This window comes from Scatophagus argus, chromosome 4, assembly GCF_020382885.2.
Source record: "Scatophagus argus isolate fScaArg1 chromosome 4, fScaArg1.pri, whole genome shotgun sequence".
Classification (NCBI taxonomy): domain Eukaryota; kingdom Metazoa; phylum Chordata; class Actinopteri; family Scatophagidae; genus Scatophagus; species Scatophagus argus.
In genome coordinates, this window is record NC_058496.1 from 19,532,156 (window position 1) to 19,547,917 (window position 15,762).

Consider the following 15,762-nt stretch of genomic DNA (forward strand, 5'->3'; position numbering starts at 1 on the left):
TTTCCCCATGTGTATGTGAACGCTTAATGAGTTTTCCTGACTTAACCACCCACGTCAGTTCACCTGAAAGGTCAGATACATAAGAACACAAATTAATTCCTTCCAGCTCGATTAGATTTAACAAATTCAATGAAAAACTGCGGGATGAAAACAAAGAAAAAAAAATTGCATGTCACTAGTCCCAAAGTCCTACCAACACACAGAAGACAGACACCACAGGCACGCCCATTCTACAACAAAGCCCTGGCTGAGTGGGCGCGTCTCTATCTGCCCTGCCGATGACAATGATACTGACTTGGAAAATTAGTTAAAGGTAAAGCGCATTGTTGTTTATTTTAAATGTATATCAAATTCTGTGGAGTTGCCGCGTCAGTCTTTAGAACGGTTACTAGTAGTTTTTTTTCTATGGCAAAAGTTTAATTTTCCGTCCTTAAAAGGACCTGAATGCAGCATTAAAGGAGCAGGGGTCAAAACTACAAGCTGGTTCACATATTATTATAGTGCACTGGTGTTGTGTATTCAAAGAAGTCACATCTCAGTAAACAAGAAGATATGATACGTGACATAACACGTACAATACAAATTATAATTTTCTGAAATGCTTTTATATCACACAGGTCTCCCAATTACTCAAATATCTGGCCACTTATTCCATTTCTGAATTACATTGCCAACATTCTACCTTTGGCATTTTTTGCACTTAACAATAAATATATACCTATGATTTATTTTGGCAATATAGGACACAGTGGGGATTTCGTTTAGATATATTTTCCTTAGTATTTCTCTTAGCATTGTAAATTATGACTGTTAATCTCTAACAACATGAAACGTGATTTTCAAATGAATCATCTTTGTTAGGACAAATTTCATTGCCAACCTTGAACACTAGGTGGCTGTCTTGTTTCATTTTCAACCACACTTTTCTCAGCACAAACTTGCAATCTACTCTTGTACACAAAAGTGCATAAGCAGACTGGGGTCTTGTAAGACATTAAGTGAGAATGACAGATGGGTTTCATGTGTAATAATAAAGCAAAAACAGGTACAAAAATTTGAGATTTATTGAACTTGAAAATAGCATTAAATTCCACTTAAACATTCATTATAAGTAAATACCTACAACATTACACAGAAAAATATCACCAGTCACATATAAAACAATGAATACAGAGGATCAGTTCAAATGTAAAAAGCAGCTCAACAGCTAAAAAAAAGTGTTAAAGAGGAATCTTCAGAATGAACAAAAAAGAGCAAAGGCCATGCACAAAAGAATTATCCACTGTTAGTTGTTAGAAATGCTGGTTCATCAATACAATTATGCTTTACCTTCTTCTGCTATTTCTGTAGTGTTGCCTGCTGACAAGTACGCTTTGTCCTTTCTGTGGTCCACTTCTTTGTGAAGTATTATCACCAAGATATGACTCAAAACAAACACAATACATGCAAAATCTCTATAATTCGTCCCCAAACAAACCTCAATATAATGGAGGAACAATGGAAGAGAAGCACAAGCACCACTAGGCACAAAGCGTGAGGGAGTCTCTTGTCTCTCTGGCACATGTTCAGGATCGCTCTAATCTGGCCTGCAGCTTGTAGTGAGAAAGCAAAGCTTGACAGCCCAACACTGCCCTTTTCTACCTTCTGGTGAAACATGAAGTCAGCAGCAGGAGGAGAAAACCAAATGCTTGGCCATTTCTTTTTCCTTTCAATAGTTGGGGGTGGGGTGGGGGGGGGTGGAGTAAGTCAGCAGGACGTGATCAATGTCACTTCAAGTGTAGGCACTCGTGGCTCTTCAACAGTGCACAGTGACAGCAGTTGGGAGGAAAAAAATGTGAATATCTATCGCACCAGAAAGTAAGTTTCCTCCCAAATCCAGGTTGATCTTGCAAGTTCACCTCGGAGAAATGTGGCTTGTGTGTTTACAAAAGAGTGTTTCAGCTCAACATCACAAACAGATATGTTGGGAATACTACCTCACTAAATGTTTCACTTAGATTTAAAAAAAAAAAAAAAAAAGAAAAAAAAAAGACTGCAGCGAAAGAGTTGAGTGATGTGGCAAGTCTTTGGTGCTCAGTGTCACAAAAACTGAACAGAATCATAGGTATGAGGTCCAAAGAACTGTTGGCATCATCTCCAATCCCAGCTGAGGGTGTTAAAGACAATAAAGGAGTGTTGCATTATAACAGGAACCCACAGAAAACAACACATACCAGGAGTGTACTGTATGGCTATGCATAAACCCTTCATTTCAGGCAAGGCTCTACAGGCCTAGTCATTTGTTACAACAGCTCAGCCACTGATCCTCTCCTTCACCTTTCTTTCCACTCCTGCCCTTGGATGGACCAAGTACAAAAGTCTGCCATATTGAACCAGGAAGGCCTGGACTCTCTTGAGATTCACACATATTGAAAAAGAGATACAACAACCAAAGCCCTCCTTTACACATGTTAATCAGTCTATCCTGGCTATTATTAACATAACTCCTTGACTATGTTATCATAAAAAGATGCTGAAATTCAAATATTTCTATGTACCTTGTGAATTTTTAGATATAAAAAAAACCACAGCATAGATGCAGTTTTGCCTGAATATATTATGGATAATGAGATTTTCATCAAAACTGCACAGTAATTATGGTCTCTCTTTGCTTGCATATACATTACCAGTAAATTAGTATGCTGCAGATGGAAATGACAAATGAAACTCTTTTTCGAATGACTTCAGTGTTCGGTAAAACATGTTGGGAGAGAGGTGAGAGACTGAAAACTAATGGGCACACAGAGCTGAGGGCACTGCCAGGAGACAGAAAGTGCTGATAAGTGACAAGTCCCAGCTCAGTGACCCACAGACTGACACTTGTCTCACTACAGCCTGCAGCGGGCCCTTCCACTGATGGGCCTCAGGGACTTCCAGAGACTTGAGGCCGATCTCGTCACGTTGTTTTTGCTGTCGTTGTTGTTGTGACTGTTGATGGAGTGAGAGATGAATCCACAGAGAATATTGGAGATCTGCTTCAGCTGAACGTGACCAGACCAGCCAGTGAAGGTCCGCCTTCTTGTGTTGTGATTGGTCGATTTCCAAGAAGGCTGACAATGTAGAAAAATTGTTCTCAGAAGAGCTCCAGTAGTGAAAAGGTCCATGAAACACACCCACACTGTGTCCTCTGAGCAATAACTGCTTTTATTTACTGCATGATGAAGCCAGGCTGTGGGGCCATGCGAGGTGAGGGCCTCTGAGGCAAAGCAGGAGGGTACTGAGATAGAAAGTGGCTCGGGTAGCCAGAGGAGACGCTGGGAAAAGGTTGGCCCGTTCTGGGAGGAATTGGTGGGTATGGAGATGCCGAATAAAAGACAGGAGGCTGGGGGTCAGCGGCTGGAGCTGGAACTGGATTTAGAATTGGGGCTGGCTGGGATGGAGGAGGTGGGGGTTTCCTCCTTGGCTGAGCAATGGGGGAAGCGTTACTGCTTGCCTCGGAGAGGAGGGAGGAAGACGAGGGTCTGGCTGCCGCTGACACATCTTGAGATCGTGAGGTAGGGACAGATGCCTGGGGGATTCGCTGGCCCTGCAGCACCATCTCCTGCAGCTTCTCAATCTTCACCCTTCTCAAGTGGGCCAGCTTCCTGCTGCTTTGGTAGGTATCAATGAAGGACTCCAGGGTCATTTCACCATCCAGGAATGAATCAGCCATATTCTGTTGACAGAAGTAAAGAGATTTGGGAGAATCTTAAGACTTTCCTAATTTTTATTAAACACGTATTCATGAAGGTGGAAACAACATGCAGGGAAAAGTTTGGTAGGATTTCACATTTAAACATGATGAAGTAAAGGTTATTTCTTTGATCAACCATTTATTCATTTAAGTTAAATAATAATGGCAAAGTATTTGTGTGGTCAAACTGTTTTGACGGTGACCAAAGCAAAGCGTATGTTGACCGAGATCTATAAAACATGTACTTGCACATTCAAACAATGACAAATCTCATCCATCCTCCATCCATCTGTTTGTGCATGTACAGGCTCATTTACATACAGTAACTCCCCACTACATACTTGTGCTGTGTAACAGCAACAGTCTTGGCAAGGAGTATCATGATACAGGTGTTAAGATTCAATACAATGCAATACTGTGATTAAGGCGATTTATCATTTCACAGGCCTGCGTTCTTTGTGCTTAGCGACATGTGCTTAGTTCCTGTCTCAGTTGTTACATTAGAAGAGTCAAATGGCTGAACACTAAAGCTACTTGCTTTAGTGAAATCAAATAAAAAGAATGGAACCAAAATTCAAGTTTACTTATTAAGGACACAATCACGTAAATGAACACAGGTAATTGAGCACCACCTGCCGATGCTTAATGTGGAGGATGTGACACACAAACCACATTTTACGCTATTGGTTCAACCAAGTTCATCCACGGATGATTTCACAGGAAGCCAAAATGCAAATATACTTTGTTGTTTAATTCTCCCCTTTGCTCGCATGGAATGGAATTAAACAGGAAGTAAATATTCATCAATGTTAATTCCGTTTATGTGTGACCACGCCCTAATGCAGATTATTTACAGTTGAATGTGAGATCCTCTGGATCTCTGTTATGAAGGCACTTTTTCTTAGTGGTATGGTCCTAAAGAAACAATGTGAAACAGAGGAATTAAAGGCATTATTTCACTCTGAAAGAAAATATTTCACTTCGAGAATAGAAATGCCTCCAATTTAGGTATAGTATTACCACGAGAATGGCCTGGAGTGTTTTACACGGTCTCAAGCATGAGGCAGAATTGACAAATCAGATTGTGTGTTATGTGCATAGGGCACAGGTAGTATTTCTCTTAAGCAATCAAAGCGGCATGAGCTGTAACATTTTGGAAAGAGACACCTAATAATTTGAATAATAGCTAAAAAATTCTGACAAGACAAGTGGCTACTGCAGGGATAAAAACTGTGACCTGTAAGTTAGTCAGCTGTCCTGCTGGCCACATAACAGCCACAGAACAATGAAGTTTCTCTAAGAGAGGACATCAACAACTGGAAAAGCACATATAGGAATTACTGACTGGTGTCACTGAGGGATACATGAAGTCATCCATGGAGAGAGCGATACAAGGCTTACCTCTGTCTCCTCTTCTATTTTGGCTCCCTCTGCCTGCAGTAAGGCCAGCAAAGTGTCCAGGGACGTGTTTCCTGATTTCTGGTCTGTTAAATAACAAAACACAAGAAGAGCACAAATAGTATTATTCTACTGAACCTACTTATTCTGTAGTTAATGTAACATCAAAGCAAAGCAGGCCCTTACCATGGACAACACATGTAAATACAGTGAACTAAAGTCTTGGCCCACAACATCACACACTAAACACATATCAGATAGTGTAAAGCTGAAGTTATGCTTTTCTAAAACCTAGTAATGTAAACGGAAAATCTACAGCAGACTAAGGTGTAATAAAGATGTTCCACGCCTTGATTTTTGTTATATAGATATCACAATAATGCAGCAAAACTAGTGTTATTTTACATTGTTTTGATAGCTTTCATGACAAGAGCCCTTTTGTCCACGAACCAGAGCTACAGCAATATTTGTAGAACTATAATTAATCACCTCCTTTACACAATTCTTTCAACACATTCAAGCCACAAGGCCCCGCTGTACAGTTTACACAGTGCTCAAAAAAACTCATATGTGGATGTGGATTAAGTGTGATCCATGCCTAAATTAACTAAGGCCTACAAAAACTGGCACTGGCTACAAAAACAGAAACCCAAATATTCCCTCTGTTCTTAAGCTGTAATCAACATGTCAGTAATAACAGATGTTACACAAAGCTGAGGCAGGATATGTGAAAAGTGCCAGTCACAGTGCTGTGACGGGCACATCCAATCAGCCAGAACGCCTCTCTGTTTGCTGTGAACTTGCAAAGCCCCACTGAGTCAACTGAAACTGACTTTTTGTGTCTGAGGACGAGATCTGTCTTGTTTGTGTTCCTAAGCTGCACTGAAAGTCAACATCACCGCGAGATGGAATTGCATACATGCATGGTGGCAGTCAGATCAGTGACACATCACCATATTGATCTCCTTTACAGCATTGCCCACTCTCCTGCGTTGCCCAGCTCCAGACACAACACAGTGGATTTCTTACAGGAGAGACTCTAGTCTTACCTGACATGCTATTCTACTGCAGGCTTCCTTCTATGCGTGCCCACCAAGTGAACACAGATCTAAACTTACTACTTTATGCACATGACATTGTGTGCAATATAAGTCAGTCCAGATTTTATACAATACTATCTTAAGCTCTGTGACGCTGTACTTGGTGCTTGAGTTAAATGCTAATGTCAGCCTGCTAACATGTTGATGTTAAGCTGTCTTCCATGTTCACTACATTAGTTTATCATGAAAGCACGCCAACACTTGCCAATTAGCACGGAAAACAAAGTGCAGCTAAGGCTGTTGGAAATGTGTCTATGCAGGTATTTGGTCATAAACCAAAGTACAGGACAAACTGGTTCAACTTTGGAGTCAAAGTTAATAGAGTTCGCCCTGAAAGAGACATGCAAGTCTATACCAAACCTCATACAATTTTTATTGTTTATTTAATTTATTAATTATTATTTATTTAAATTGTATTTTTTTATTTAGCATTGTTTGACTGTGTTGCTATTGTCAAGTCTGAGCACATCCATAAAACACATCCTTGAGGTATGACCTCAGTTAAACTGTCAGGGACACACCATGTAAACTGCCTTGACAACTACACACCAGGTGCCTCTGCTGTTTCTGCTCCTGTTCCTAGAGTTACTTCAACCGAAAGTGAGTATTACATCTTCCTGATAAGGTATAACAAATCAAGATGCAATTAAAATTGTGAATACTCAAATCAGCTGACACATAATCAACTAGCCGCGCATGCTTGACTGTTGTAACACTTGTTAACAATATTGTTAAATTGGAAACAGTTGCCACTGTAATGCTTAGCTTGTCAGACTCAGACATAAAGAACAAGGCCACTGATGGTACCTGTGCATCATATAGAACAGAAGCTATGAGTCTTAAAGTATTAATCACTAACTTTACATGCTTAGGTACTTGTCTAGTTAAATGTGTCAGCAAGGTGGCCTGTAGGAGAAAAACATTCCAAGAACTTATGCAACTTTTGTATTATTTATGCACTGGTTGGTTGTGACAAATAATAACCAAAGAAAACAGTCTTGAAGGATTCCAGGACTTTTTTCTTAGTGTGAACTCCCATTCTTTTTTGTCTTGCTCTTCCAACCACAACACAGTGGATTCTCAGGCATATCAGCAGTACTCCCCCACACAAAGCTGTGATTCTCTGGCTGAGTAGAAATCCTGCCAAGCCCCCAACACATAGACTGGGACTGGAAATTATGAGACAGCCATTTAGTAAATGAATCCACATCGACCTCTGCTGTCAATTTGTGTGTGTGTGTCTTTGGGGGGGGTGGGAGGCCGGTCCTGCCTCAATGCCTTTCTCTTTCTCCACCCTCCCAACTCCCCGGGCTGCCGGTTCCATCATCCACCACTCCCTCCCACCCACTGTGGCTGTTTTACACCAGCTTTCCTCACAGCACAATGGCCACAATGCCATCCTCAGAGGCAGTGGGCAGTGGTGGTGGTGGAGGGGCTGCCCTGCCATTTTGGCCTGCAAAGCCTCAGGAACAGTAAAAGGTATTGCAAAGACATTTTCAGAAAAAAGGGTTAGAGAGGGCAGTGCTGCTGAAGTCACTGTTTGCAAATGCCACAACAAGCTACTCTATTAGGGATCTTTCATCTGGGTCAAACAGCTATGCATCTATTAGCATCGCTGTCCTTTCCCAGCTGAGCACCCAGCAAATACACAACTAGGACAGCTGTTACATGGAAGGTGATGGTTGGGGGGGATTGGGTAACCTACATTTGACAAAAGGCATCATCGCCTGCTGACAAGAAACAAAATCACTGATTTGCAGCGCTATATTAGCATATTGACTCCTGTATGAGTCAGGGGCTTGGAATTCAGACTGTAAAACAAAGATCATCATTATTGGCTTGAACATTAAATGATAGGCCAACAAGGAAAACATATCTGCATACTTTAGGATTAATATTTAGCAGTTTTTTCAATTTTGTTGTAAATACCAGCAATTCTCTTGAGATAAGACTGCTAATTTCAATTCTGGCCTTAACGAACAAAAACTACAAAACTGAAGCTTACACAACTGTGACAAAATTTCGGTGCAACATGAACAGGCTTTCAGAGTATGCATGTCTTGCAGAGGAATAAGGCAAAGTCAAACTTTTATCAGTGCAGCAGAGTAGTGACTGGCTGGGATGCTATTTTGAGAGGGCTGCTTGGCAACCAGTGCGTCAACAAGGTCACAAGCATCGTCACTCCATCTTCTTCACACACACTAGGAAATACTGTGAAGGTGCGTCAGTGAGGGATATTACAGCGCTCTAAGTCTTTATAAGATGCCGCAGTGGAGGTGTAAATCGGATCTGGAACTCGCTCAACCTGAACGGAGTTCAATAACAGCGATTCCTGCAGCAACATGATAAGAGGGTTTGTGGTAAAAAGGCTGTGACAGCCTCTGATGGGAAACATGAGAACTGGTGAAACAGGTCTCTTAAGCTTGTGTCTATGAAAAAGAACAAACAAGTTGGGAACAAAAACATTACATAACACCTCCGGTACCTGACGATGACTGAAAGTATGAAGCGGTTCACTGTTAAACTGAAGGTTGTTAATTGCAACCAAGTCAAGTCTCCGTATTAGTTATGTTTTCATACCAGATGTTTTAATGTAGAGCTAAAATGATCAGCTGTTTAAATTTCATTGTGAAAATCTGTTTGTGTTGCAGACACAATGCACTGTAAAAAAAAACAAAAAACAGTGATTTTACTGTTTCCCTCAGAGGTGGTGACATCATTTGGAACCAAAGCCTGCATGGTAGAGATGGGGCATCAGCACGTGTAAGCACTTTTAATTAAAACTGAACTTGAAAAAAAAATAAATACATAAAACATAATTTGGCAACCAAATTCTGAACTGCTGAGTGATAAATGTGGATGAACTGAAGATGTGCTGCTTCTCTCGGTCTTACATTATTATTGTTATTATTATTATAATTGTGATTATTATGATACTATTATATGATAATAGTATAATAGTATAATAATGTTGTTAGTATGGCTGCAACTAACAATCTAACAATTAACCTGTCAATTACTTTCTCACTGGTTTTAACAGACAGCATCACATCACTCCTATCCTTGCATCACTCCACTGGCTGCCAGTCCGTTTTAGAATTGATTTTAAGATCTTACTGATCACTTTTAAAGCACGTGGGTCTGGCCCCATCATACATTAGAGAATTGTTGACCCCCTAAGAGCCAGCTTGCAGCCTGAGATCCTCGGGTGGGTCCCTTTTGGCTGTTCCTAAGTCAAGGTTAAAGACTAAAGGTGATCGGGCTTCTGCTGTCAGAGTTCCTATGGCTTTGGAACAACCTGCCTGAGGAGATAAGGCTCGCAATATCAGTGAGCTCACTTCTTAAAACCCACTTTTATAAACAGGCTTTTACGTGGAATCGTCTTTTTACTGCCCTTTTATTGTGCTGTTTTAAAGTGGCTGATTAATTTTCTATACTACTTTACTTTGCTCATCTGTTGTGCTTAGCTGGAGGTTTTGTTTTCAACTGGTTCTTAAGCACCTTGGGAACCTGGTTCTTAAAAGATGCTATCTAAATAAAATTTTTATTATTATTATTACCTTCTCAATTAATTATTCAATCTGTTAAATGTTTAAAAAATGAAAAATGGCATTCACATTTTCTCAGCTTTCTTAGTCGTATTGATCTTTTGTCCCATACGCTAAAACCTTAAGATAATAAATTCACTGTTATCCATTCTTGAAAAATAAGCAAAACAATTCATCACTTAACAAAACAGTGGCTGATACATTTTTTTTCCGAACAACTGATTTACTGACTGCCTGATCACCGCAGCTCTTGAGTTTTGGACTGTGGGTGAGACATTGAATTCATAATCACATCATGCTCTTGGAAACTGCATTATTTTATTTTTAACTATTAACTGCTGTTTTATAAACCAAGCAACTAAATGATTAATCAAAAATTAAATCAAAAGATCAGTCGATAATGAAAGCAATATAAGTCACACTATATTAAAGGCACAGCAAACAACATGTGCAGTTTGATCACTCCCTCAATGTTTGTATTCCAGCTGTCGCTTGGTTCAAAGTACATTACTAGAGAAGCTAAATTATTCAGTACTATAACTGATTTGCTTTCACTCCATAACTGAATACACTTAATGTTTTTTTTATGGTTAAAATCATATGTAGAATATATCAACAGTTATTTACCAGTTACATCGTTAGTTAGAGAGTTTTGATGCTATCCCTGCATGTTTGTTTATGTATCAGTCCTCAGTGACTTCAAGAGTGTATTCAAGGGCTGGGTAACATTAAAAACAACAAATTAAAACTTGTATGTATATGTGAATACATACGATTTAGATTCTCAAATTCAAGACACTAAGGTGTCTTTTATCTTTTAGCAATTGTTGTACGGCTACTGTACCTAAGGTGGACTTGCGAAGCTGATAGGACTCAAAGTTCTCCTGAAGACAGCTGTAGCTCTTGGTGAGCTGCTCTTTCTTGTGCTCCAGTCTAGGTTGCAGGGCGAGGTTTTGCTCTGCCAGGGTTCGGTTATTGACCAACGTCATCTCCTTGCTCTGCTGGACTTCCTGCATCTAAAAATAAATAATAAAAAAAAACATTAGTCAGTAATTTGTTTATGGAGTTACCTTTGCACTCCCACATCAATGCAGAGCTCATGACAAACAGAGTCTTAACTGACAAGACTTAGGTAATGGACTCAAAGTTAACTATGTAAAAGACAATTAGTAGATTCTTTGCCGAGAAGCACCAAGGAAATGAAAAGAAAAAAAAAAGTTACTTCAGTGAATATTAACTATGAATCATCACACTTAACCTGCTAGTGTTCACACAACTCCTACAAGCCTCTTCACATATTCAGAAATACAACTCATGCTCATCAGCACCTTTTTTTACAACAAGACGTTATGTCCTCTTCAAACGGTTATTATCACATTTCAGAATTGTGTCGTGTCTTATTTTTAAATAAATCTCAAGCAGGCTTAACACATCAAATTCCTTTTCAGGACAAATGTTTTGACAGCAGTAAAGCTGTATCTAGTAACATAAATCCTTGTAGCATTCCATACAGGTGTGCCCCTACCTGGACCGTACCGTTGTGTAACCCTGACTCACTGACTGTGTCCAAAAGGACTCCCTTGTTCACTCATTTGCTATTCTCTACATGACACTCAGTAGCTGACTCTATAGCAAGCAGTTTAATTTGTATTTTGGATACTTACTATCATTTTGTGCCATTACTGACAGGTGTAGTAGTGAAAATTGATGAATTTTCACATTCGGACATTGACAATTAAAAGAGTGCCCTGCATAGTAAACAGGAAATCACTTGCACAGCTTACCGGGACTTGCACATGGAGAGGAGCCACCATCAGTGTTTTTGGTCAGGCTACATTCACATCGGAGTGTAATAACAAGCAGCTGATTTGGAAGAAATGTTCATGTCAGAGTTGTCATTCTGAGTCTGACACATTGGAAACTTTTGACAGCTGTGTCCTACTTGGTGTTAAGAACCAAGTTTTAACAGACTGCTGGCAAAATGGCTGTAAAGCCTCCATCACTGGCAGTTGGCTTTTATTATTTATTTATTTTCTTACTATTTTTACTTGACATATAGTCTATCAAAATAGTTATCGATTATTCTTCTATGAAACAGCTAACAGTTTGTATCCATCCGTTTTTGCTTGTTCACAAACTGAGCTGTGGGAAACTGTGATTATTGTTTCTCAATTTTTTGACATTTCAGTAAACATCAGTAAACAGTCAATCAATTTAACGTGAAAGCAACAGTCAGATTAGTCAATAATGAAAATAATTTTTCGCGGCAGCACTACTTACAAGATGGTGCAAAGACTGAGACATTGTAACTTTTAGTCCTTAGAGTCAAGCTGTAATGCAAGCTTAGTGTAAAAGTCTGAAGGTAGATAACCTTGATGAAATCATTAGGGTAAAGCTTTAAGATCTTACGCAGGAAACTTCAAAATTATAATTTTTTTTCACTTGCTCCAAATAAAAGTAACTTCACGCAAAAATCGATGGGAATGCCCGGTGAGCGTAGGTTTGAACTGAGCTGAGTTTGAACCATGAAGACAGATGGTAAGAACAACACACTACAGTGTGAACAGTGGAGGAAGAAATAAAAAAGGGGTCCTCTGCTACTTCTCAAATGACTCATTTCACACATCCAACCACCACGTTGAATGTGCAAATATAACCAGCAGGACATGTAGGAAAACTCTAAAAATAAAGCGTTATAGCGCAGGTTGTGATTGTGGAATTTTTTTCTAAAAGTGAGTGAGGCGGGCGGTATCTTGTTTGGCGGTTGGACTGAATGGGGAAACCAGCATTTCATGCTGGAAAAGCAGTTAAACATGTCTATTACCACTGAATTTTGCATCATCACATCCTGAGATGAATGGCCTTTCTTTTGCCAGAGCCGATTTACTCATTCCACTGAAGAAGCAGACCTTTAAATAGCATCCATAACTGCAGGCTTGTTCTGTCAAATCAAACACAGACCTGTTTGCTGGGGGAAATACTCTCCAATGCCCCAGTCTGTCCATACATAATCGCAGGAAATGTAGGTTAAGCTTGTCTGGAGTGGTAATAGTGTAATAAGTCACAATTAGATACGGATCACAGTAACAAGCCGCACACAAAAATAAAACCATAAAAATGTCTCATAGGAACTTGCTTAAAGAGTAAGAAATAGATTGAGTTTGAAATTCAACTAGGGTTAGAGAACATCTGAATTGGAAAAGTGAACATGTGATGTTATTCAGTGTCCCCACATGCAGCAGTCATGTTGATGTTTAATAGAGAAGTGTCTAAAATGTTAACTAGAGCTAGACAGACAAAACAGCCAAACTGACTGAAGGTGCTATTAGTTTACTGCTAATATATCAGCGCATCAAAAAAGTCCAGTGAACACATACTTGGGTCTATAATTTAGAAACTATGCCATCATTACATAGTGACAAGTTGATTTTCCCACTGAAAGATCTCCAGCTTTGTATGTATCTTAGTTGCAATCATCAGCATCAGCTTCTAAAATCCAGTTTCTAGGGCTATGATTAATATCATGATAGCTAGCTCACATTAACATATAAATAAAGTACAGCAAAAATCTTAAATGAGCTGAAACATTGCTGTAAAACTGGGTCACCTACAAATCAAGATCATACTGTTTTTAGCTCAGTGGACATTAAAAGATCCTACAAGTGCTTGTCTCAAAAAATATTCCACAACTGTTATGCATAATTAATGCATAACAAAAAAAATAGTGATACATAGAATCTGCAAGTATTACACATTTAAGGTCAGTTCATATAAAAAAAACAAAAACAAAAAAAAAAAACAGGATGCACTGAATCTAAAATGCATGACAGCACTATTTGCATTATTCAAAGAGCAACACATGCGCTGCGTGTTAAACAAAATGAGGAGATTGTTGCCTCCAGCAGAGCGTGTGTCTAGATCTCAGGCAAGGTTTTTGTCTATATACTACAGCTGTAAAGGCAGTACTTCTCAGAACTCTCAGGTTTCACTCAATGCCTTATGACACCCACTGCCTTTGTTCAAATAAAGAAAGAATTTCCCAGACAGTTCCACCTTTGGCTCAGGCATGTCTTGGCTGATTCCCTGCCATCAACTCCACAATCTTATGACTGACTTAAGTCAACAACTGCAGTGTCATTGCAGTAAACAAGTCCCTCCCTCTTTGTGACCTATGGGAAGAAGAAGACGAAACCATGGAGACAATCAGGCAGGGTGTGGATGAAAAACAGAACTGACAACACAATGGGCCGGCTCACAGCACAACATTCATCCAAAGAGCTGATAATGCCGTATTGTATTCTTCTTGCTTTTACAAAGTGAAATGGATCTGATGCACTTCAGCTGAAATACAGTAGCTTATAGAGTCTCCTGTCTGAGAAGAGAGGTTTTCATCACATTTAAAGAGTCTTTACTGAGCTTAAAAGAAACTGCCAGAGTGAAAGCCACAGCACCATGATGACAGACAAGAAATATTCCTGTCCCCATGTGTTTCATGTTTGTCAGTGCTGTTCAGGTCCCAGATGTAAGGTGAGAATGGGAGGGAGTGTCTCCTTAAGAGTTTGCGCTACACTTTGAGTACAGTGGGAAAATTTTTCAACACTGGGGGATCTGCAGGGGCTGATTCAGCAAGAGGACATTATGGTAGATTAAAGCCCACTCTGGAAATTTTGGAAAGAGCATCCGCATGGGTAATAATCAGAGGGTCAAATCCTGTTTTAAAAGCTGTCTAATCTGTTAGCACTGCCTCTTAATATGGCAAACTTCTGTCTGCAGTTGAACTTTTTTAGTTAGTGTGGTTTTTAATAACCGCATACACAGGAAAAACTGAAGCTTATCAGCAGCTTATCATGACAAGGGCAGGCTTATGATGGAGGGCAAAGTAGGTACACATTAATAGGAAATTGCTGAACCCTTGTACTACTGAAGCAAGGCCACAGAGTACTTTGCCAACGACTTATACGCACCTGTCTCACATACCTGCGTCATGTAGACTCGTTTTAAGATCCATTCAGGATGTATAATAATAACCTGGTGAATTTGGCATACTTACTTATTCAACATTAGAGCAGCTGTGGTGAACAACATCACTGTTATTATGATGTTGGAAGTACTACTTATGGTTCAAAGTTAATAACTCATATTACAGATAAGGGTTTTAAGTTCTGTTTTCCTCAAAATCGCCCTAGCGGTGCCAGCAGAAATGTCAGCCAAAAACTGACAAATTTATAAGCAGTTTGGCATGACGTGCTCTCTGAAGAGGAGTGTCGACGCTAAGCCATTGCTTAAATTTCAGTTTTCTGAAAATGACTCAGCAATAGCTGATGTATTCTTGTTTCTACTTGCAAGTGAATATAGACGATCATCTGTTGTCTGGAGAAGTATAGTTGTTTTTATAAAACAACAATGTCGCAAACTGGAAATCCTCGCGTGTTAAAACTTGAGACAATGCTTGCCCTGGTCCCTCACAAGGTTAATAATTTGTACCCTATTAAAGGTTTCTGAACACTCAAGTTCGCTTGACGACACTTTCATAATCACCAAATCCTAAACGCGATTCGAGGCAACCATTTCCGCAACCGTACCGTGCCTATGTTGGGAATCACAACAAAGGGTTGAGGGAAAAAAAAACGGTGACCGAGAAAAAGGAGTCAGTAGCTAGCTAACGTTGGACTACAAAAGCGAATAGCTTAACATACCTCATCCATCTCTTGTACCATTTTCGTGAGCTTTACGTCGTCCTCCAGAATTTCGTTGAGTTGAGTCATCGTGTAAGCGCTAAACCTGTTGGAAAAACTAGACATTTTAGCTCTTGTTGTGTGTTTCTCCCCGTCTGTGATCCTCTTCTCGCCTTTCAGATGTGACAGCTGACTGAGCTTCCCTTACAGGAAGTAGTCAGAGAAGACGCAGGCCCAGTGCTGCGTTCAAGTGCCATCAGAAATATTGCGCCAGTGTGTGTGTGTGTGTGTGTGTGTGTGTGTGTGTGTGTGTGTGTGTGTGGGGGGCG

The 15,762-nt window shown here is 39.8% G+C and overlaps 1 protein-coding gene and 1 long non-coding RNA gene across 2 annotated transcripts in view; one reads left to right on the plus strand and one right to left on the minus strand.

The window, feature by feature from the left end:
• LOC124057782 overlaps window positions 1–15,762 on the plus strand; it is a 1,110,263-nt gene that overhangs the window by 51,931 nt on the left and 1,042,570 nt on the right. The window lies entirely within an intron of this gene.
• vps37ba (VPS37B subunit of ESCRT-I a) lies at window positions 1,047–15,657 on the minus strand. Its single transcript, XM_046386315.1, has 4 exons — window positions 15,455–15,657; window positions 10,603–10,774; window positions 5,114–5,196; window positions 1,047–3,694 (listed from the first exon to the last, which is right to left on the minus strand). The coding sequence occupies exons 1-4, from the start codon at window positions 15,557–15,559 to the stop codon at window positions 3,188–3,190; spliced, it is 867 nt and encodes a 288-aa protein (XP_046242271.1). The 5' UTR covers window positions 15,560–15,657; the 3' UTR covers window positions 1,047–3,187.

Bases quoted from the DNA above. Each gene is read 5' to 3' on its own strand.
- vps37ba (XM_046386315.1), bottom strand. From the start codon at position 15,559: ATGTCTAGTTTTTCCAACAGGTTTAGCGCTTACACGATGACTCAACTC. The intron at 10,775-15,454 runs GTATGTTAAGCT...ATTTATTTTTAG, and splicing joins TGGTACAAGAGATGGATGAG to ATGCAGGAAGTCCAGCAGAG. The intron at 3,695-5,113 runs GTAAGCCTTGTA...TTCTGTCAACAG, and splicing joins AAATAGAAGAGGAGACAGAG to AATATGGCTGATTCATTCCT.